The sequence below is a fragment of the Camelus dromedarius genome, chromosome 1, assembly GCF_036321535.1.
Source record: "Camelus dromedarius isolate mCamDro1 chromosome 1, mCamDro1.pat, whole genome shotgun sequence".
Taxonomy (NCBI): domain Eukaryota; kingdom Metazoa; phylum Chordata; class Mammalia; order Artiodactyla; family Camelidae; genus Camelus; species Camelus dromedarius.
Genome location: NC_087436.1, coordinates 72031191 through 72055281, shown reverse-complemented (window position 1 = coordinate 72055281; position 24091 = coordinate 72031191). Strand labels below are relative to the sequence as shown.

The following is a 24091-nucleotide window of genomic DNA, read 5'->3' as shown; positions in this document are numbered from 1 at the left end:
CACGTACCTGTACTGACACTTCTGAATTAATTAAACTTGGCTTTTTGGTTATCTAGCTCTTTACTTTAGGAGTTACTAGCACACCCGAAGAATACTAAGAAAATTAAAGTATAGTATTAAGAACAGAAGTATAAGCATTAACACCTTGTCAGGCTTAATTTGGGAAAGATGGCATCTCATACATCTTGGATTCACTCATCATCTTCATCTTCGTCACCTCAACTCATCACATACACATACGCATGTTCTCTATTGAAAGAAGTGGCTTCTCTCTTATACCAATCGCTTCTAGAGAACTTAGAGCTATCTATTGAATAAAGAAACCATTATTATTTGCTATGTTAACAGGAAAAGGCTTTGGAGACAGCTCTTCTGAGTTCAATAGCTAGCTGTGATACTTAATATGGTCTTGGAAAATTAACTTAAGCACTCAAGAGTCTCTGTCTCTCTGGCTATGAAATGTAAATAAGTTCTACTACTTTGGGTGGTTGTTAGGATTAAATGAAAATTTAATTTAAATTATGTGTGAAGCATTGAGTGCAGTGCCTGGCACATAATAGGTACTGAATAATGTAGCTCATAGTATTATTCTTGCTACTATAAGCACATTGTAAAATAATTTGTCCAATTTTAAAGACAAGTTGAAATGTATCATTCTCTCACCTAGAGTGGAAGTAAGGCAAAAATGAGACCTTCTTGTGTGTGTGTTGCCTCAGTATATTAGTTTTCTTTCCGTATCCACTAAGTTAATTTCTAGCGATTTTCAATGACTATTGGACAGTGATGAGCACTGAGAAACATATGCTTTTCCATATACATGTTAGTAGTCAACATGCCTCATTTATTAGCACATGGAAGGTATAGGTTATAAATAAGTTTCCCTACCTGCATCTAGCAAACTTCTCTGAAGAGTCTGACAGTTAATGTAGCTGAAGAAAACAAGAAGAGAGATGGATCTAACAGTCTTCATCATTTCAGATGAACGTTTATAGAAAGTGTTCTATCATTTGAGAGAATTAAAGAATCTTTTTATATTCTTTCCAATGAATTACTATTAATAATTAACCTTTTATTGGTGAATACTTTTTCCAGGCCACTATGACCCTCCAAAAATTAAAGAAATTCATGAAAATGAAGAAATATTTTTGATAGATGGCATTCATTAACGAATACTGGATTGAGTCATGTCAATCTACTTGTCTTTTCAAGATTGCATCATGTTGATCTTGTAATACAGTAATCGATAAACACTTTTTGGTAAACGTCTCACTTCCTAGAAATGCCTGTTGACATGTACAAAGTTCTAAAATTGCAGAAGATCATGTAAACATGACTATCCGAGATTCAAATCAATGGTTAAGGGCCCCATTCCAGTGCTGGGCACATTTTCAAGTCCCTGGAGAGAGTGGGGAACAAACTCAAGGGAACACGACCTAATTTATATGACTATAGTTAGATAGAAATATTCTTATTTGTTGAATAAGAAATGAAGACTCAGGGTCATATAATTTGCTCACAGACTCACAGGTAAAAATTCAACTCTGTCTAATGTCAAAACCTACACCACCCAAGAGCTAGTATTGAAAGCTAAGGTCCCAACATTCCTCAGCTATTTTCCACTTCGCCTGTCATCCACTTCTTGGGTCTAGGGCAAGAAACAGGTGATTACTAATTGAACAAAAAGTTTAAGATAAACATAAAGTCCAAAAGTTTTGGAAACAGGAGACCACTGGTTACTACTTTAATTGTCCCTGTCCTCAGCTTTCTCATTTACAGAGGGAGGGTTTGGACCAGATCATCTTTAAGGCTGATAGTCTATTGCTTGATTCTGCTCCCCACAAAGTCTCATTTCTGGTTTCCTGGGCAAAGATATATTTGCCTAAAGACAACAACAACAAATCTGTTATTATTTAGATTTGGGACACGTTGGCTTATGGTAAAGAATATAGATGGCCCTGTGTGATAGAAAGGCAGGCTCAGTAAAGGGAAGGCCATCTTTGGCAGGTTTTCATCATGATTTTCAGGGTCCTCTAAATGGTCCTAATTCTCAGCATATCTTCCTATCCTGCATCCTTAGAGCTGTCCCCTTGAGATTTTACTCTAAGCCTCCTGGAACTATCAGAAATGGACCTATTTCTCTAGGGATGGCAAATCCTTTGGGTGAATGCTGTCAGACTGTCACCCACTGCAGACATTACTAATTGATCACTGCACTCTTTCTCTCTGAACCTAGACTCAGCCTTAGAATCATTCACAGCACAATGCCACAGGACAGCCACTATTAACTGATTGGAGCTTGCACTTAAGGAGAAAAAAAAAAACCTGTTATATGTGTGCTAAACTAATTCCTCTTTTTAAAAAGTCAGACAAAATTAACTTCTCATGGAAACTCTTCTCTCAGAGTAAGAGATTCTCAAAAACATAAGAAGATGTTAAGTCCTCTATTAACGATTAAGGGTGGAATTTCAGACCAGAAGAAAGACAAGTCATAGGATTTTTTTAAGCAAAGGCAAGGGAATGGTTTTTGTGATAGAATTCAAAAGACAGCACAGAATTTGTTCTCTACGAGAGTATGCTGACCTTTAAGATCAAAAACGTATGGCATACAAGTCCGAGAAACAATGATGACTTTTTAAAAATACTGTTATCACAGCAAACCTAATTATTGTCCAAGTCATAGAAACGGAGTTTGAAGGACCCTTAGAAAGACCAAGACTGATTGCCTGGATCCCATCAAAAACCTGTGGCGACTGCTCACGCATGTAACGTCTTGGCACTCATTATAGACCATTTACAAATATCCCTGCTACTAGAAAATTCTTCCTGCATCAAGTGAGTCAGATATGTTCTATTTGTTAGTATGAGTTCTGAGTGACACAGAGTAAGTGGGACTTGCCCTTGTTCACAATCCTCTCAGTGCAGTGGAATACCAGGCAAAATCTGACTTTTGAATAAACCATCCCTCTTCCTCCTTTCCTCACTTCACACTGGTTACCTGCTTTTTCTCAGTGTGTTCTCTGGCTCGTCAGCAGAAAGAGCCATATGGCCGTTTCCTCTGTGATAACAGAGATCATGGTGGCCGCAGGTTCCCGGGTCTCTGGTTTCATGTCCACTGCTCTGAGCACAGCATTGGACACAGAACAATCCACTTGCAGGTACCAAACTCAATTAGCTAACAGTGCTCTGTTTTCTTTCTCTTTACTCAACTTATTATCCTTTACTTAAGTATAAGTTTCTTCCCTGTTACCCTCATTAATAAAAGGGAGTGTTTAGGAAAATGGTAAAAGGGTAAAATAGCTTCATGAATTAAACTCCTATTACCTGCTGACCTTTGTATTGGGTACTTTACACACTAATTTAATACATTCTTTAAAGTCTTTATGAGATGGAGACTATTCTCCCAACCTACACCAAGAAAAGGGGGTCTTAGATTGTAGGGAACTTGTGTCTGAGGCCATTCAGTAGGTTAATGGCAGTGGGAATATGAAGCCCCCACCCAGCATCTTGAGCTTAGATTGAGTGCCGGTGCCACGTGCACCCAGAGTAGGGGTCTTTTTCCATCCTGCACCCATGTGATTGCTTCTTCTCTGCCCGTGGGACACAAGAACCATGTCTAGTTGGCTCACATCAGTATCTGCAATGTCTGACACACAGTAGGAATCTAATAAATATTTGTTGAATAAATGAATGAGAATCCCAAAGGCTATGCTCTAAATATTAAACCAAAAGAACTCTGAATATTTTCATATATTATCTATCAGACCATCATCATCTTCAATTTCAGACGTTGAAGTACTAAAAACCTTAAAGGTCTGAAGAAGGGTCAGGATGATCAGGCTACAAGCCGAAGACCAAGCTTCATGTCCTGGCTTCCCACATCTTAACCCTCCCTCTCCTTAGATGTCACCACCAAGCACTCACAGCCCCGGCATAACAGCCACTGTGTTGTGAAATGGAGAAAGAAAAGAGTGGCCACTGATGCCTCGGGCACTTTTCCCTCTCTCTGAATAATGGATTACATAACGCACACATCACGGCCCTCCCTAAGAGGTTGTGTATACACTGGCTAAGAATATCCTTCTGGGATTAGAGGACTCAAATTCAAACTTCGGTTCTACCAATTACTAGTTGTATGACATTGAACAGATTAGTTTATTTCCCCCAGCCTGATTCCCTATTTGTAAAGTGGAAATAAAAATGATGTTGACTTCACAGAGTTGTTAGGATTCAATGAGATAATACCTGGGACAATGTTTGGTACACTGAAAACATTCAGTGCCAGCTAGTAAGAGCAGTAAAAGTAGAGGACATGTCTCGTGCCATCAACTCCCATTTCCTTCCCAGAAGCAGCAAGAAGAGAATCTGGGAGGAGTCTGCCCACACAACTGCTATTTCAGAGTTCTGTCTTCCAAAAGGTAGCAGAGTAGACCTAGCCCGTGAGCCAAAGGTGCTGATGGAGTGAATGACCCTTGACTGTTTAATTTTGATATCAAGTTGACATATGACAATCAGTCTTTGAGAAATAACTTTATAATGTTGTAGTTTATTGCTTGCTGCAATAACATGATTTCAGGTAAAGGTTCCAGAAGAATCCTTCCACTGTGCTCTTCTCAGAAAATGTAATTCACCACAGGACAGCTAGGAAACAGGCAGGTTGGTCTTTCTTCCTTTTCTCCACAACCTGGGAAGAGAAAAATAGTATGTCGTGCAGCAGAAGAATATGACATGCTATAACTTGGATGATGGGAAGTCATGTATATAAACAACTGTCCGTGCTAACTATGTTCTGCCTTTTGTAGATCCAAACCTCCTCTCTGTGGGGGTCCAGGTCTCTCTTCCACAACATTGAACGTCATTGCTATATCTATACAATGTTTTGCTCCCAAAGTTTGTAAATGAATCTTACATAAACTGCAGGGGAGAAGGCATCCCATGTATATCTTTTTTCTTTTTTTTAATATATCTTTTTGAATCACAAACATATCACTCTTCATTGATGTAAATGCTGCAGCAAGACTCTTAGCACAGATTTACTGAGGCCTGTCTGCCCATCCCAAACTCCTGCTCTTCCCTGTCAACATTCAGAGATTCAACTTCCTCTCCTTTCTGGTCCAGACACCTGAGCGCAACAGCAGAAAGGTGGAGTGAGAGCCTTTGGCTACTGAGAAACTGCTGGAATAGTAAGGGAAACGCTGACACAAATGCAGCAGCACCACCCCATTAGGAGTAACTGAGACCCAGAGAAACATCACAGGACCAGTACTGGGGTCTGTTAGGTACAAGGTATGTGGGAGGAACCAGAGACAGACATGGAAGCCTGAGAGGGGAAAAGCCGGGTGACCAGATAAGATGGCAATACCTTCATCAACTGATGAAGATAGAGGGTGTTACCTGTGGTGGGTTTTACTTGATGTTTTTCAAGCAGCCTGGCTTTTGGCTGCCAATTTTGGACCCTTGAAAGGAAAAAAAAAAAGGAAAGAAATAAAAACACACAGGAAGAAAAATTTAAGACATTACTATCTAAATTTAGAGAAGCATGTAGTCTCGAGCTTTGGGAAGTTAAACCACTCCCACGTTATAGAAGAGACAGTGAACACTTCAAGCAAACTTGGGAACAGATACACCCAGGCTTTTACAAACTGCCAGTGAATCCGCCCCTCCCTCTCCACAGTCTCAATGCACACACTCACGCAGGTAAATGCTAGATATTGATTAATACCCTTTAATTAAATTAAGCACGATTTAAAAAAAAACTGATAATTGGGACCAAAAAAAAAAAAAAAAATTCCCACAGACTAAACACTCACTGGGAAAAGCAGAGGGCTCTCAACCAGAATGAATGCCGTGTGTGTGTGTGTGTGTGTGTGTGTGTGTGTGTCTGTGTGTCTGTGTGTGTGTGTGCCTGTGAGTGTGCACGAAGCATGTGAATGTGAATAAAGACGTGTGTGCACCAATCGTGAGTCTGGAGGGGAGTGGGTGTGGCTAAGAAAGAAAGAGTGAGAAAGACCCTTCCAAGGAGCCGTCTCCGGGGCTGACACTCACAGGCGCTGGAGGATCCGGGAGCGAGCCGGCGGACCCCATCACCCGAGTGAGACCCGTCAAGGAACATGTCTCTTTGCTTCTCCTCTGCCACCCTCCCCTCACACCTCCTCACTTCACACACAGGCATTCTCTACTGAGGGATGTTGGGACAAAGCCAGGGGAGGTGACGCAGCCACCCCAATGTCCTTCCTGCTCCCTCCCTTTGGAGCTGATATGATAGGTCAGTTGAACTACATATTTTAAAAAATGAGTGGTAATATTCAAGGATAATTCTTTCCATCCTCATTTACAGATGATGGACTGCAGTTCAGATTAAGTTACATGACCAAGACCGCCGGCATAAGAACCCGTGTTTTCCTGACATCTTTTCCTTGACCATGCTGCCGCCAGGGAACCAGGCCCCCCCCCCCCCCCCCCCCCCGTCAGAGAGATGTCTGCCTGTGATTGTGCGGTGACTGTGCTCTGGAACCTCCCCAGCCCGGCAGATGGGGCTGGGAGGAAGCAGTGTCCTACGGGGAGTTCTGCTTCCTTCTGTGTGCCCAGCAATGCCAGTGGAATCTCGGGGGGAAAGAACTAGACGTACCTCTTCACTGAAGCAGGCTGCGGGGCCCTCGGCCTTGCAGCACGTGGCCACCACCTTAGTGAAATCGGTCAGCAGTGACCGCAGCTTGTCCTCTGTAAGTTCAGGCTTCCATTTCACTAAGTTGACCAGAAACCTGTGACCCAACAATGTCAAATAGAATTAATTCATGATTTCTTTCTAAAGTCCTCCTTCTCCAAAAGGCTGGCTATATAGAATCACATGTCTTAGGAATCTCCTTTTGGGTGAATGTCTAAAGTTAAAATATTCCATGTTTGAAAGGATTTCCTGAATTTGGTTAAACTTATGGGATGGATTCCATGGGGACATTCTTTTTGAGGATTTTGTAAGCATGGATAAAATTGTATTAAAAAATTTAACATATAGTGAGTCTTCATTTTGCACAGTAGTGTAGAATATGTGACTACATTTGATCTTTCTAGATAATTGACTCCCAAAACAACCTCCATTTCCCCTTCTTCAGTAAACAAATACTGTTTCCAGTCCACTTGTATAGACACTGCTTAAATTTAAGAAAAAAAAAAAAAAGAAAGGAAGAAAGAAAGAAAAAAGATCTGATTCCTTGGCATTTAAAGCATTGCCTGAGAAAACAAAAGCAAAATTCCTGTCCTTTGGGGGCCTCTCATACCTTCAAACGTTGAGAGAGATTCTCAAAACAATCATCTGTGACACTCTTTCAAGGAAATCTGATCCAGTATGAACCGACCATAGGCCTTTCTGGAGCTGCCCTAACTCGCCTCTCCAAATTACAGTCTCGTGGACATTCCAAGTCTCAAGTAAAGGAAAAGACTAGCTAGATTTTAACATATAATTGAAGAGACTTAGACCATTAGACAGAAGGAACAGGATTATGGCACCAAAATCACGTGTCCCTCACAATACACCTTCTCACTGATCCGCGATGTGTCTTCAGGCTGAAGTAAAAGATGACAGGAGAGAATGTTGGTACCTGTCTTTCTTCCTCTGGAGCTCCTCGTTATGGGCCTGACACAAGTCTGTGTGAAAGGTAAACAAGCCTTGAGAGGTAGGTGGAGGCACGTAGGCTTTATCCGCTTTCAAGCCCTCAAAGCAGGACCTTCTGAAGGCAAAGTTTGTTTTACAACAGTGGTCCACAGCAGGGTTGATGTTTTGATATTCATTTATTCCACATAACTCTCCAAGAACTAAATCCATCTGTACCAATGAAAGTTACAACGGAGCTTTGAAATCTGGTTAAATGAACAGTTAGATCGTTCTAAAAGCACCATCAACTTTAGTCAGAAAAATCCACTCACCCGTAATGTGGCACTACATGCAAAGAAAAGCAGAGGCCGGGGTCCTCAATGGCATTGTAACAAAAATGGAAGCCACAGCAGTACAAATGCCTATGGCTTAACCCTTACTAGCATGCATGCAAATCTGTGGTTGTGAGAACAGAGCTGCAAACAGCCAACTGAAAGGGGCAGCAGGACACTGTGGCCCTTAAATTTATTCCCCTCCCGGGACATGGTCCTCCAGGTACTGTCCACCCCATCCCTAAAGAGATTCACCCAAGAGCTGGCTGGGCTGGAAGCAGCAATTCTCTTACTGACCCAGGGTGGGCAAAAGGGAGAATTTGTAACATACTTAAATTTATAAGGTTTTATCATTCTGAAACAACATTGTGACTCCAAGTCATTTGCCCTAATGATTACTTCTAATATAAACAAGAAGTAAGAAAGATGATTTGAAGAAACCCAAGAAAATACTTAAGACGTTCCCTTTTACCTCTTTAGGATTTTAACACAGTGAGCCAAAAAGGAGAACTGAACATTCCTTGCTAAACAATGTGAAAACACTGAAGAGAGGGCAGATGGATAATCACTATGAATCAGGGAACGCAGATATCCTTTCTGTTTTCTTTTAGGAGTAGTCAGGTATGTGGGCCGTGCTCACCAAATTATCAACGCAGGCAAACTCTTCACTCAGGGTGCAGCAGGTGGTCAATGCTATCACCATCTCTTTGCCAAGAAAGGTCAGCTCTTCAGTGGACAGCTGGGGGGCTATCTTTGTGAGTTTGATGAGGTAGCTGAAGGAACATTTGTCTGTTTGGTTCTGAACAAAAGCAGACACCAGTTTCCCCTTGTCTAGCTATTGGAACCCCATCCCTTCAAGTCTAGGGGCAACCAGTGTAAGGGCAACGTGAGGCTCCGCTCTCTCATAAAAAGGTAGAGAACAGTCTCTTTGCTCCCTGATTTCCTGCACCCTGCCTCCTAGATCTCTGTATTTCAGCTTCCTTCTAATTTCCTGATAATCTCAGAAACTCTCAGATTTGCCCATCTTGTTTTACCTATGAGTATAGGAGCTCCTTGGCAGCAAATATCTTGGCTAGTATGTGAAATCCTGCTTGAAATTCCTTGCAGAGTTAATACATATTTTAAAGGGAAAATTTAATAGATACATGTTGGAAATAGATACTCTGAGATGACAGAAACAAAATCTTTAATGGGCTGAGTTTGACTTCTCAGCTAACAGAATGCAGGAATAGTGAAATCATATTTTTTTAACTGTGTTCTGTTTTGATTTGAAGATGTTTGGTTTCAACACATAATACATTAGCATGGTAATTAATTAAGATAATTCAGAACAAACTTCATTTTATTCATGAATGCTCACAAGAGTACTTTAAAAATAAATATTAAAGTGGTAAGCACATCCAGAATTATTTCTTTAAACTATTTCTTTAAACTTAAACTTTAAATTATTTCTTTAAGATAGGCTTAAATCCTGGGAAAACCATCTTTTCCTTGGAAATTGTAACAACCTAAATTTGATCCAGTCCACCCTCCAAACCTGCCATGGGGCACACTTCAGAAATTCTGGGTTGAGAGTGAGAAAGGCAAGTGCAAACAAAAACTAAAGTATCAGAGAATCAATTTGTCCAGAATCCTATCCTATATTTCTTCAATTTCTAGCCTCATTCCTGCTGAAGACTTAATATGACACCTCAATATGCATTCTTGACTTTTGGGTTTTTATTCTTTCCCAGAGTTTATGAATTCACCACAACTAAAAGCTTGAGCTAAATTTTTGACACTTTGTGGTACTCTTTATCTTACCCTGGTCACAAGTGTTTACCTACTTGTGCAAACCACTTACTAGTATTTCAAGTCATCCTTCCCCAAATTCTGAAAATGTTCACATTCTTGCTGTACTATCTTGAGGCTTTTCTCAGTTGTCTCATTGAATCTGTTTTCCTGAAAATAAGAGCAATCATGTTTATGAAGATTTTATCTAAAATTTAATCAGAAGCTTCATGTCAACTTGTCTAATAGCCTTTTTAAATTATATAGTATTTTCAAACTATCATCACCACACATTATACTAAATTCAGGGGAACTTTTTATGTATGTAAGAATTTGAATCTTTTCAATTATAGTTATAGACACAGATGTAGTTTTTGATAAAATCTGAAAGTTCACATTTTTCATCAACATTACCTTGTACATTTTATAAAGCTTTCCAGTCTGTAAAGCAGAATTCAAATCTGATGTTGACAACGGTCATATTTGAAGTCTGTTTAATAATGTAAAATGTTTTTTATGATTCTCACTTTGAAGTGGCCAGAGCAGCTGTTATCTGCCTTCATGAAGTCAAGAGACTTGCCTAGCCTCACCCAGAAAGTCAGTGTTGCTACAGAACAGTTTTAATTACATGTAATCACATGTATTTTTTATACCTTCTTTTTCATCCTTTAGAATTGGAACTTACAACCGCCAATAATTGTCTTCAAATATTTGACAAACTGTCTCTCATGTGGCATAAAATTGGACCTCTACTAAGTGACCACCAGAGAGAAAGCTACACACTAGTGGATGATGCTGTGGGATGAACTGTGTCTCCATGCAATAAAAAGAATTTTCTAGCACTACGATTCATTTAAGGATCAGGAATAGACCTCCTCATTAGGAAGAGCGGCAAAGATGGGCTGAAACAAGTCTTTTTAGTTCTTGCTCAAATACGAATGGGTGTAAACTGGCTTTTCTGGCAAATGGAAGTAATTTTTTAAATAAAGCAAAAGCAGCACATATCAAATAAATGAGAAACAAATCAGAAATGTCAATTCATTTCTGTAATACATAAGGAGTGCATGTAAACTGATATTAAAAAACACACTAATTTCAACAGGAAAATGGGTAAACAACATGAACAAATTGATCTGGGAAATTTATAACTACGATAGCTAAAGTCACATGGAAAAAGCTTAATTTCATTAAAAATCAGTTAAATTCTTCAAACTCAGTCATTATTTTTTACATGTAAATCAAGCAAAGTTAATTTCCATGTGCAATGTTGGTGAAGATGGGGGGGTGCAAAAAGCGTTTTCAAGTACCGTTATAGGACTAGATGTTGGTAAAAACTTTCTGGAAAGTAACTTGGCCATTTTTATCAATTTTTTTTTGAAAGTCTATATATTTTGACCTAATAATTTTCCTTCTGATAATCTATCTTAAGAAAATAACCATAAATATTAATAAAGATAAATGGGATGAAATACTTAGGTTGACATAAAATTTTTGAAAACTTAAATAAATGTCCACTATACAGTAAGAGAGCAGTTAAATAAGTTATTATGATGGGATATCATTATTTAAAATAAAGTATATTTTGAGGTCTGTTCAATAATATAAAATGTTTTTTATGATACTAAATAAAAAACAGATTCAAAGATTTCTTCAAAAAATGTTATTCTAATTTTACTTTTAAACATACACACACACATATCTGCATATATATATAGAAAATGTTAATTATAGCTATTTCTTGTGACAGAATCAGAAAGGTTTTGAGGTTTTTTTTTTTTTTGTAACTTTTGGTACTTTCCTAATCATCTTTGATAATCATTTATTATTTTGGCAATTATAAAAAAATTCAATATGTCTCAAGAAAATAGAGTTCATAAATAAAAATACAAATGCTTAATGTTAATGGAAAGAGTTTTTTGCATCAAGACACAGGGTTAAAGTTCAAAACTTTATGCATAACCCAAACTGTTGATACTGGTCTTCCCAATGATCAGCTTACACCGAATTTAAGGTAGACTCAGATTGGTCAATCACGTTTTCTATCCTCTGAACTACAGTAAAACTTTGGTCATTTTTAAGCATTTGTTGTTTTGTTTTGTTTGTGAATTCTCTGAGCCTACAGGGATGGAACCTACCGCATCTCTGTAACAGTCTGGAGGGTTTTCCGTGTTGCAACATTCTCCTAGGAGATCCTCATACGTTTCAGCAATTCTTAACAGCTCTGGTATGGACAGTTCTGTGTGTCTCCTTGAGTATTCATAAAGAAACCTGTGATGTGTAAAATAATTTGTGTATTAGAATTTAGAGAAAGAGAGAAACACCAAATCCTGCTCTCTTTTAGCCCAGTCACATCATCTAATACTGAGTCCGCTTTCAAATGCAAAGTTCCTCCTTTGGTGTGGTCAGGGGGTGATTTAAGATATTTTGACTAAAGGAGATCATTTCGCAAAGATTCTCTTCCATATCATGTTGTAAACTAACGATGCTTTTACTTGGAGGGATGGAATGATTAGAGGTATTTAGCATTAATTATTAGAATGATTTAATCCATAAAGCATTAGCAATAGTAGATCATGCCACCAATGCTTTGGAAAATACGTATCAAGTATAATTCTGTTGGAAAATGCATTTCGATATCCCATCTTGAGATGATGAAAATATGGCTTTGTCTCCATTCCTGGTGCCACCTTGAGGAGAGATTATGCAGCATCCTTTGTCTGTTACCTCCTACTGTCACTTGCCAAATATGAGCGTAATCACCCCTGCAGCTCTAAATCGTTGGCTGTGGCTTCCATGGCCTCAGTGAGGGTAGAGGTGGGTGTGATTTGGGGAGAAAGCAGGAGAGGGAGTGCGATGAGGCTAACACTTATTAAGCCCTTAGTAGGTGCTAGGCACTGGATCAAGCTTTGGGCATAGAAGACAAAGATACACTTCCTAGCCTTTATAAACACTTTCTCATTTAAATCCACCTAGTTCTCAAGACAAGTACTGTTTTAAGCTGAGGAAACCAAGTCAGACCACTTTAGCACCTTGCTATTAATAGAAGCATAAAATCTGAACCTAAGTCCTACAGGATGCCTACTTCATTCTTTTTTAAACTAAGCTGTCTCTCTTCTCAAGAGAGAGGTGTTTTCTTTAAGTACCTCAGCTGTGCTATGTATAATCTTCTTCAGGTAACTATCTTGTCTATTCAAACAATATAAATAAAAATGGTCTATGTTTTGTGAGAGCAATACCTCACAAAAGTTCCTCAAGCCCAAGGGACTTCTTTCATCTCTTTTTGTTTTGCAGCCTTCAATTCTCTTGGTTTTTCTGACACCGTCTCTCCTGCTTCTCCACCTGTCTGTGGGATGCACTCCCATATCCTAAAGCAATGGTGTTTAACCTTCAGAGAATCAACGTCTCCCCTTAATAGCTCATGTAAGCCACGAACATTTCCCCAGGAATAAAATTACACCTAAAAACACACCACCAAAGTATTGCAAACAAAACCTCCCAGAAGCCTACCCCAAACTGGCAGATCTGCTGGGGTCTTGCCTCAAATGTTTACACCCCAAAAAACTGCACCTTCTACTGTTTCTGGCTCAGCATGTCCCTTGTTGCACTATGGTTTCTCCCCAGGCTTCAAACTATCCCTATCTTAGTTGTAACAGTGATGATGATGGAGATGATGAGGATGAGGATGCAAATCGCTTCCATTCAGCAAGCACACATCAGATACAAGTGGAATGCATTACATCTATCGTTTAGTTTCATTTGACTCAGTATCCATGACTCATGAGAAGCAATAGAGCACCATGGTCAGAAGAGCAGGAGGCTGGAGCCACACTGTTGTGTTTGAATCTGCACTGGTTCCACCACATATTAGTTGTGTGACTTTGGAGCAAGTTACTTAACTTCCATGCCTCAGTTTCCTTGCCTGTAAAATGAGGCTATAAAAGTGTTCTAACCTCAGAAGGTCATTTTGAAAATTAAATTAATTAATAGACAAGAAGCATTTAAAATTTGCTAGGTGCTCAGTAACCTGTCTCTTCAATCCAGACCTCCTTCCAAAGCTCCTGGTTCACATATAAAATCATCTCGTGATGTTACCAACTAGTTACCTGACAGGCATCTCAAAGTCAATGTGGTCGGATTCAAACATATTCTTTCCCACAAAACCTTCCCCCATGGGTCCCATCTCATTGAGTCTGAGAACTACTTACCAACCACCTAAGTCCCAAACTGGGATTCATTCCAGATGAAGTTTCTAAAAAACAAAAGTGATTTTGTCCTTCCTTATTCTTCAGTGAAAACCCGTCAGTGGCATCTCGTTACTTAGCATGCCTGTGTGATCTGACCCCTCTACCCCTCACTATCCTCTTCTCTCACTGCAGAAACCCTATTTACAACCACGTATACGCCATGTAGTTTTGTGCTTCTGTCGGTGTGACCCCTTCTGTCTAGCTCACCAAAATTCCTTCAAGTACCTCTTCCCCATCAAGCCTTTCCAGGGCCCCCAGGGACTTTCTCCTCTGTCCCCACATGACCTGTATTGTACAGCCTGGTACTGTTAGAAATTATAGAATATTTCTTGCACTCATTTATTGATGAGTCTTCCTATTGATGAAAGTTTATTGGGGATAAAAACCTTGTCTAACCAAGTCCCTGGATTATATTTCATTACCTATAAACTTTGAAGGAATAGTCTTAGATGAATTTTTTATATGATTACCTAAAATACAGAGAAGTTAACTTGTCCCAGTGACTCAGCCAGGACTCAACTCTATGCCTTTTGTTTCCAGATCCTCTAGTCTTTCCCCTGAATGGCTGTGGGATGACAGAGCATGGAAGTTAAGCCTGAAACTTCTGAGGTCAGACCTCCAGGGTCAAATCTTTACTCTGCCATATTGTAACTGTGAACCTTGAACAAGTTACTTAACTTCTTTGTACTTCAGTTTGCTCATCTAAAAACTGGGAGAAATCATAATTACTTTACATGACTGTGAGAATTAAAATAGATACTCCTATACTTAGCCCATTGTCTGGCACATATCAAGTACTCAATAAATGTTAGCCATCACTATAACACAGTTGCATTTTCTTAAAATCATGTAAAAAGACTATATACTATAGCCATGATTTTTTTAAATCATGTGATACCCAATGCTTTAAAAGGTTCCTATTCCTTCCACCCACGTTAGCCAAAATAGATCAAATCAAAAGTTCCTGTTTGTCTTATAAATGTCAATATAGAGTTAAGTTACTCAGTCTTGAAGTTCCCGCGGTCAGCATTTCCTTCCTCACAAACATTGTTGCTTTCAGTAAACTTTGTTTCTCTTAGAGATAAGTCGTTAGGTCTATCATCTTTATTTGAGTAAATTATGCACTCGCCACGCTCTGGTATCTTCTTTTCACAGCACCCTTTGATTTTGCTGGAGATGGAATCTTGTTTTGAACAAATATGGCTCATAATTTTGCTCTGTATCAAATAAGAATGAGAGGTGACTTTATTTTCACAGTTTCTTCAGGGTTAGATTTACTGTCATAAATAGTATACAAAATCAACCACTGGCATGTTGTCTGGAATTGTTTCATCAGCTAATTTGGTAGATAATATTTAAATTTTGTATTGATTTAATACAATGAATTTTCACGTTAATGTGAGCCTTAGTTCTCAAGATTTTAGATGATATAATTATGAAAAATAGACACAAATTCACATTCATTGTTAAATATTAATCTTTTAAATATTTTACCCTTACTCCAGTGATACATAGTCATTTTCAATTCTAAATACTGTTTTTTTCCCATAAGCATTCACCTGTGCTTGAATGAGGGCCACCAAGGACATGTTACTGTAATATCTATGATCCTGGATTTCTCCTCTTAGGGCCTGAAACTACCTTGCCACGCATGTAGTAGAAACTCAATAAATATTTGATAAGTGAATGAAAGAATGGTAAACAAATAAATCACTACAGCAACTACCAGATGAAGACTTCTCAAATGTAAGAAGGTTTCTACTCATTATTGTCATTTTCCTTCAGATATTATTAATTTGAAGCTGTTCAAATGACCAAATCATGTACAAAATAGAAAACCTTACTCTGTCCCCTCTCCTGACTCTATCTCAATTCTGACCTCCATATAAAGTTATGGGAATAAAAGAAAAGGTGAAGTTATCTTGCTTACACATTAGTTACATGATTTTTTAAAAGCTGATCTAGTCCCTAGTCCCTTCTCTGACTCTCCAGAATGAGGCTGCACATTCCTCCTACTCTCTTTTCTAGCTTCACGTGATCTATGTTGTGTTCATAAAGCACTAGGCTTTTCCAGACCTCTCTGACTTTGCTCAAGCTGTTCTTCCTGCCTAGAATCTTCTTCTGAGGAACACTAAGGCTGAGGAATGAGATGAAGCTCTAGATTGAGGTGAGAAATGGAATGGAGGTTGTCACCACATTTCAAACAAACCACATAGAACCAGGGAGCCAAGCTTTGCAAATACATATGCAGCTCACCTAAGGCATCATTCTAGGCAACACATTCAAAATAGAAATGAATTCTCAACTCTAATTCAAAAAGATACATGCACCCAATACAGCATATATACAATACCCAAGACATGGAAACAACATAAATGTCCATCAACAGATGACTGGATAAAGATGTTGTGGTGTTTATATACAATGGAATATTACCCAACCATAAAAAAGAATAAAATAATGCCATTTGCAGCAACATGGATGGACCTGGAGATTGTCGTTCTAAGTGACGTAAGCCACAGCTAGAAAGAAAAATACCATACGATATCACCTACATGTGGAATCTAAAAAAAAAAAAAAAAAAAAAAAACCTCAAATGAACTTATTTACACAACAGAAACAGACTCACAGAGATAGAAAACAAACATGGTTACTACAGAAGAAAGAGGTAGGAAGGGATAAATCGGAAATTCAGTATTTGCAGATACTACCTACTATATATAAAATAGATAAACTACAATTTTATACTATATAGCACAGGGGACTATATGCACTATCTTGTAGTAACCTATAAAATAAAAAAAGATATGAAAACAAATATATGTATGTATATGTATGACTAAAACATTATGCTGTACACCAGAAATTGACACAACACTAACCTGACTATACTTTAATTGAAAAAAAATTAAAAAGAAATGAATTATCTCTTATTGTCTGAGAATTCATTTCTATTTTGAATGAATGACAATACAATTCCTCTTATTTTTCCATAAAGGCATCACATAAAAGGATATTAAGAATATGATATGATTCCTTAGTCTCAGCTCCAAACTTCATAGAAAAATTCTCAATTGTAGCCTACTTCAGTACATTATACTTAATATTATAAAGCAACATCCTCATAAACAATTAACCAGCACAAAAGTAATAGTGATTGAGATTGCTTTTCATTGGAAAACAGTTAAGGACAAAATAATTCTTGGGGACAACTATTGTCAACTACTTGAAATAAAATGTACATATCTCCATATTCTAAAATTCAAGTTATCTAATTAACATAATTAACATGCTGTGAATTAGAAACAGTAAAGTGAATTAAAAGTCTCTAAGAAAAAAATCTAATTTAATTAGAATTATTAAAATTATTGAAATTCATTAGAAATTAATGAAATTGTATTACCTTTGCGTGCATGAACAACTTCAGCTAGGTCAACAATATATCTACTAGTATATGCCCTTTAGAGACTAGATTAAGAGTTATTTTGATTGAACGTATCCACTTATTTGGAAAGATGGTTCCTAAGTAGCCTGAAGAAACTCAGGGAAAGCAGCTCTTAAAAACATAATAACAAATCATTTTCTGACCTTTACTGTTAAATTTCCAATATCTCTAAAAGAGAATTTGCAATGTTAAAGGAAACTTTAGTCTGGCCTAGATGAATGCTCACAAATTCTAAATTTCTGGAGTTTGTGTCATGCACACTTAGCCATATAAGATAGAATCTTCTGAGTCATCTAAAAATAACCCCATGTATAAAAAACTCCAAAGTTTTAATGGGGCTTATTTGTTAGCATTTTATTTTTTATTTTATTTATTTTATGTTATTATTGAACAATTTATTCACATTCTGATTTTACTGTGGTAAGTAGTCACATGTTAGGGCAACTTCAGAATTTAAAAATGGCTGTCCCAAATCACTATTTTACTTGGTTTTATAAAATATTTACCCTGCCGTGAATGCACTCCACAACATCGCCTTCACAGCATCCATCATATTTGGAAGAAACATCTTTGAGGAGGGAGGTTAGTTCCTTAAATTCAATCTTGGGGAATTTTTGACTAAGTACAGCAGTGTTTCTGGAAAGAGAATCAGTAAACCATGGAAACAACTTGAACAGCAAGTAAGACAAGAGGGAGTTCTTTGCTGTTGCAGTGTAAATAGTGCAGCAGACATTGGTACCCTTGCTTTTTCACCGACGGCTTTACCAAATAGTGGTTTATCTATTTCACAGCCCACATGATCGTTTTGAAAATCCTAGGCTGATATTTTGAGTCCTGGATAAGGACTGGAAAAAAAAAAAAAAAAGGCCTGAGAGATGTGCCCTTTTGCATAATTTTTATAGCGTCATTTCTTGTTGTGAGCCCATGGCAGGCATAGATAATCCATCACAGAAACCTTTCCTTCTGATCTATTTGAAATCTCAGAATTTTCCACAGGACATTGCACTAGCACCATTACTAATGGATTAGGGTGAGCCTTTGAGATAAAATTTATCCCTGAAGGTTGTCTCCTAGTCATTAAAATCAAAATGGATGTTAAGTCATGTCTAAAGCATGTGGAGGTTTTAAAACCGTAGTTAGGAACTCCCAGATCCATTCAGATTCCCAACTAACCAAAAATATCTCAGAAGTAACCCTCTTTCTCTCTGGGTTCTCCCCACCTTCCAGGTCTTTTCTCATCCTGACATAATGTCCTGGTTCTGAGCAATCTACGCAGACTGAGACCCACCTCAAAACCCCCGGGGAACTAGAAAGAGTATAAATAAAAATTCATCAGTGATGTAACAAAAATGGGACACACACAAGAAAATAAAAGTAGAGTCAAGACACATATTATAAAACTCACATAGATTGTAAGATTTGTGGTCCAAATTTCATAAGGGCCCCACAGACATTTTTTTGATAAGAAGACAATGCTTTTAAATATTGTATGAAATGTTCTGCCTGAAGGATAAAGAAAAAATTTTGTTGAAGCAACAGCAAAAATCCCACTATTCTCTTATTTCTTAACTAAATGCCAACCAAACAATTCCAAAGTTTGCTCAGAAACAGAAAATCCAAGAGATTTTTATCTTAGGAAATGTATATATCAAAGGAAGTATAAATTTGCACCACATTAAAAAGGTGGAGCCAGTCTTCCTAATGACTCAGCTGCACTTGGTGGGAAGATGAGTGGGGTAGTGCGCTGTGAGCTTGTCCATCTCTACCGGGATGATTAAATGTTGTGGGTGGCCAAAAGAGGACTCGTCCAGGATAAAGGATACAATGTCATTCTTACCCTGGTTATTTACTTACTAGGACTTCCTTTCAATTTACAAGGAAGACAAAGCCAGAAGAGAGACCCTGGAAATGAGCGATTGTCTTTCAAATGTCTCAGGTAATAAGAAATTTAAATCAGTAGCATGTGGTCAATGGGCTGAAAAACCAGTGAAATTGGCAAGAGAATGGTGGATAAATGGTAAACAACTCTTTTGCTATCATTTAATTTTAAGGAGAAATCTACAGTTTTGGAGTGACTCCCTTTTTTAATGAAATAAATATGCTACTTACCTTTGTGCGAAAGCAGTAAGCTTTTTCTTGTTCTTCGCAACAGGTTTTAGTCATCTCCTCAAAACGAGCAGCAACGGTTAGAAGTGTAGGAGCAAAAACAAAGGGGTTCCTTCTGGAAATTTCATAGATATAACTATAAAAGAAAAATGGGGAAGAAAGAGGGAAAGGGGAAAAACAGGGAAAATGAAGGAATGGTAGACAAGGGAAGGGAAGAATGAACGAATTGTGATCAATGAAGCCAGCTATGTTCCTTTGGTATAGATATTGGATTTAGCCTAAGATAAATTCTTCAATTAGATCATTTTTCTACTAACATTAAACTTACTTATTTAGAAAAGATTCTCTGTTATTTTTAAAAGTCTGGCATTTCTCTTCAGGATCCAGAGTAGGGAGAGGAGGCAGAAATCCCACGTCAGCCTTCTTGTTATGGAGGAAACAGAGTTTTCTTTCTACGTCAATCTTACGGCAACAGTGTAAAAAGTTATGCTTTTGTGGAAGCCCCTCCATAGCACATATATTTTCCAGTAAAACATCATTCTGGACAACAGAAAAGTAAAAGACACTTTTTATTCATTGTAAAGTTTTTCAGCCTTCTGAGATGACAACAAGGGAGAAAACGGGTGGTATGTTACCCTTCGGGGAACAGATTCCAATTTTCCCAATATGACCAGCAGAGCATTTTGACCCATACCTTGATAACCATACCACATTTGGGGGCCCTTTCTCTAACCTAACCTGAGGCCCTTTAACCTCTTCCTATTTCTTTACTGATTACGTTTCCCTTACACAATGACTTTTTTCCTACTCTTGCAAAGTGTCAAGGACAGAACATAATAATGTGTTGGTAAAGTATTAAGTAGTCAGTTTTAGTAAGAGTTTTCTAAAGATTCAGATGGTGACTCTGTTTGGGGGAAGGCAACAAAAGGGGCTGTGACAGTAGAGCACATATTGAGAGAGGCAGGGGAGAGGGTACCGCTGTACCTCTGCGGGCTTTGTCAGGCTGTTGGCTGCCTTCCTGCCTGTGTACACATGGCATGGACTGCAAGCTCATAGCCAAGTCCTCCTGGGCATCATAACACAGAATTGCATCCCTCCTGGGAAGTGCCTTATCCTAAATTCTGCAGTCGGGCAAAATAAAAACAGGAGCGCAGAGCATCTCTCTTTTTATATTTCCGAGCCAAAAATTCGCTCAGTGTTGACAAATAAGCTTGTTTGTTTAAGAAATGCAAATGATTTACTTACAGCTAATTTTGAACACTCTGGGAGTGTCCTGTCAGCCAAGCATTTATCTCTGTATTCTGTCATGGCTTTCGCCAACATTTCTACTTCTTCAAAGGATGCCTCCTGAATATATTGAGCAAATGCAATGATGGTGCTGCAATAGTCCACACAGAGTACACAATGATGACCTGCAGAATGTCCATGTATGTCCAACAAAAACTCATAGGAACACTCACTTGCTAACTAACCTCAGGAAATTATCAAAGTGTGAAGGCTGTAAGTTTTACAATTTCCTGACGATTCAATTGCCTTATCCAAATTTTATGATTAATACTATATTTACTTTTTGATATAATTTATATTTAAATTACTTTTGAGAAGCATTAACGTTTCTGGAAGATATCAGATGAGATTATGATAAACAACATCATCATCAAAATGAGTTTAGAGAAACTCACATATATTCAACATTCTCCTCTATAAATTTTTTGGTGACACTGACATCATCTGAAAAGCAAAGAAATTTACGTTACTATATATCCTGATATTTTAACATTTTCCCAATAAATGACAGTATGTGATGTCTAAATTTATAAAGTAGAAAATAAAATCTGATGGTAGAAAATAATTTGGCATGTATAACGTGAAGTAAAGAAGTCATATGAATGAAGTATTAGGTCTTACGTGTTGATATTAGTTGATTATGTGCTCAAAAAATATTAAGTTGATGGACTTGAATTAATCTCAAACTCATCAGATTTGCTATTGATGGCTCCCCAGCCACAAATGTCAAACACAAGCACCATCTCCATGCTATGTATCAGGTATGACTAGAGAAGTATTATGAAGGTGCATTGTTATGTGGTACAATGCTACAGCAGTGCCTGACAAGAGATGATGCTGCAGCATGCTGGTGGTCAGTAAAGTTTATAATGTTAGCCAGACAGACATTTAGGCGACCTCTGGACTAGTCTAAAATCATTGATTCCCTCCCAGAGAGCATATACTAATCAGAGCACATTTACATGTGTTCACATAGACTACTTTCATGGAGTCCTTACTTTTGCAAAGTATTACGCTGGATACTATGGGCAATCAGTGATGACTAAAATATCTTCCCTGGACCTCAGGGGGTTCCTCAGTATTCTTACAGTGCATTTGACTCAGGAACATGACTATAAGCCAGTGTAGAATGTACATGACGTTCTAAATGCCAGGAATGCTTTATGATCTCTAAGTGAGGAACTGAGAAAGGATTATAGGAGGAGGGGCATATGAATGGAGTTTGAAAAAATGTGCAGGATTTCAGCTAGCTGAGGAATAAGGAGTCTCATGTTTCTGTGTGGAAAGAATGGTCGTAAGTAAAAACACAAAAGTAAGAAATCCTGCGATTGATGAGAAAGTGGGTCATAAAGAGTAATAACAGAACCTAAGGTAGAAAGAACCTGCATTCAGATTATGGGGGTCTTTCATCTAAAGCTGAGTAATTTAGGCTCCAGCTGGAAGCCATGAAGAGCCACTGAAAGAGTTTATACAGAATAGTAATATCACCATTTCTATATGCTAAGAAGCATCAGCTAGGTAGTGGTATGTCTGATATGCTGGGATCTTCCACAGTGCCTGACAAATAGAAAGTGACAAGAACTAGTTGTCAAATACATGGATGGAAGAATGAATGGGTGGGTGGACAAAAGCAAGAAGCCCACTAGGAGACTTCTACAACTATTCTATTGAGAAATTGGCAGGATATGTATTTTGGTAGGAATAATGGAAATGCAAAGGAAAACGCGGATGCAAAAGATATTAGAGACAAAAATCAACAAGATGTTTTTTACTAAGTTGTTGCAAGGGGCCCAGGAGAAGGAATACTCAAGAATGACCACCTTCTTCAACACTGTGACTGGGCTCACTAACAGGCATGGTTGGGGAGGGGGTGTGGTGTGGGTTCCAAGTTAATGTCTTAACTGTCTGGACACAGTCCAGATCTTCAAGGTCACTGCAATACTTATAGCACCTTTGTTCACGTTACAAAAAGGTATTCCTTTCAGACCAGAGGGATTACAAAAAGACACCTCTGAATAGATGAAGTTCAAAATGTTTCCCCTTTTAGTAGAAGAAATGTAACAGTCCCCATGTCCTCCAGGCTGACGCTGCCTCGGCCAGGCTTGGGGGGGCACAGGCTTGGGGACATTTACACACTGCACAGCTGGAAGAAGCAGAGTGCTGCATACTGTGAAGCTGTTCACCATCTAGTCAGGACATTCATCGGACAACCAAAGGTTCCAGAAAAATCCCAGCTCATACCTAATGTTTCCCTGTTACCATACACTGTACACATTTGCAAGAAATGCCAACAATTTCAAATCTGACTTATATTTCCCAGTAACACTGCCGTGAGGCTGGTGACCATTTGCTGGGTGCCATAACTGCCTCTGTCTATAGACAGGGTAACCTGACCACCAAAATATAAAATCTGGGAAGGTTAGTTCAGGATATCTGATCATTATATATAAACTAGGGAAAGGGAAGAAAAAGCAAGTAAAAACTTAAATTAAAAGAAAACAAGGTTGAAAAAATAGAAATTATCCCAACTTAGTCATTCCTTAGCTGACATACAAGTAAATTTCTTACCTACATCTTGAGGCTTTGTGGGCAGAGTTAGGGATTCAGTCAAAAAGAAAAAGAAAATAACAAAACCTGTAAGTTTTAATTGTTTCATTTTTTTTTAGATAACACATTCACAAAAGAAAGTAATGTAACTGAGGAAAATCAAGTTTTTATATTATTCTTTGACACTATTAGTAAAAAAGTAACTTGTTTAACCTATTTCTCATATACCTCATATTTGATTTTTATTTGATCACACTGCAGAATTTTTTGCTAATTATTAACTAGGAAGAAATTATCTCTGTGTTTCACTGGAAAAATCTATTGAGTTAGAAAAAAAAGTCCACAGGTCAAGTATGCACAGTACCTAATCAAATAGACAACTTTAAAAAAAAAATCTTGAAATATTACAAGTGCTAAAAGAAAAAAGGGCTAGAATAAATAATTCACCAAAGAAGAAACATACCTAGAAAGATGCTAAACTTCACTGGTAATCAAAGGAAGTTAAATTTAAAATATATAATTTTTATATATCTATTAGAAATATAAAAAAGAAAAAAATTAAGATCTAATTCTGGTAAACATATAGCAAAACAAGTACCCATAAAATCAAAACTTTTGGAAAACAAGTTTATGATAAGGATTGATAGTCTTAAAAATATTCATGTTATTTCAACCAATCACTCAAATTCTGGGAATTTATACTAAGAACATTATCCTAAATATGGAAATACTTTTTAGTATATGATAAAAAAAAAATCTATTTCTTAGTTATGTC

The 24091-nt window shown here is 37.8% G+C and overlaps 2 protein-coding genes across 2 annotated transcripts in view; both read right to left on the bottom strand.

Annotated features, from left to right (window-relative positions):
* LOC105091321 (alpha-fetoprotein) overlaps positions 1-970 on the bottom strand; it is a 37576-nt gene extending 36606 nt beyond the window's left edge. The window contains exon 1 of the mRNA XM_010982794.3: positions 886-970. Coding sequence (XP_010981096.3) covers positions 886-970 — 85 coding nt within the window. The remainder of the gene's footprint in view (positions 1-885) is intronic.
* A 3557-nt stretch (positions 971-4527) lies between these two features.
* Positions 4528-23456, bottom strand: AFM (afamin). The gene is made up of 15 exons (XM_010982784.3): positions 23338-23456; positions 21165-21213; positions 20728-20860; positions 19811-20022; positions 19486-19618; positions 18782-18879; positions 17883-18012; positions 14934-15148; positions 11823-11955; positions 9761-9858; positions 8558-8690; positions 7593-7816; positions 6626-6758; positions 5392-5453; positions 4528-4681 (listed from the first exon to the last, which is right to left on the bottom strand). Exons 1-14 carry the CDS (start codon positions 23423-23425, stop codon positions 5418-5420), a joined length of 1815 nt encoding a protein of 604 aa, XP_010981086.3. The 5' UTR covers positions 23426-23456; the 3' UTR covers positions 4528-4681; positions 5392-5417.
* Positions 23457-24091: the final 635 nt, after the last annotated feature.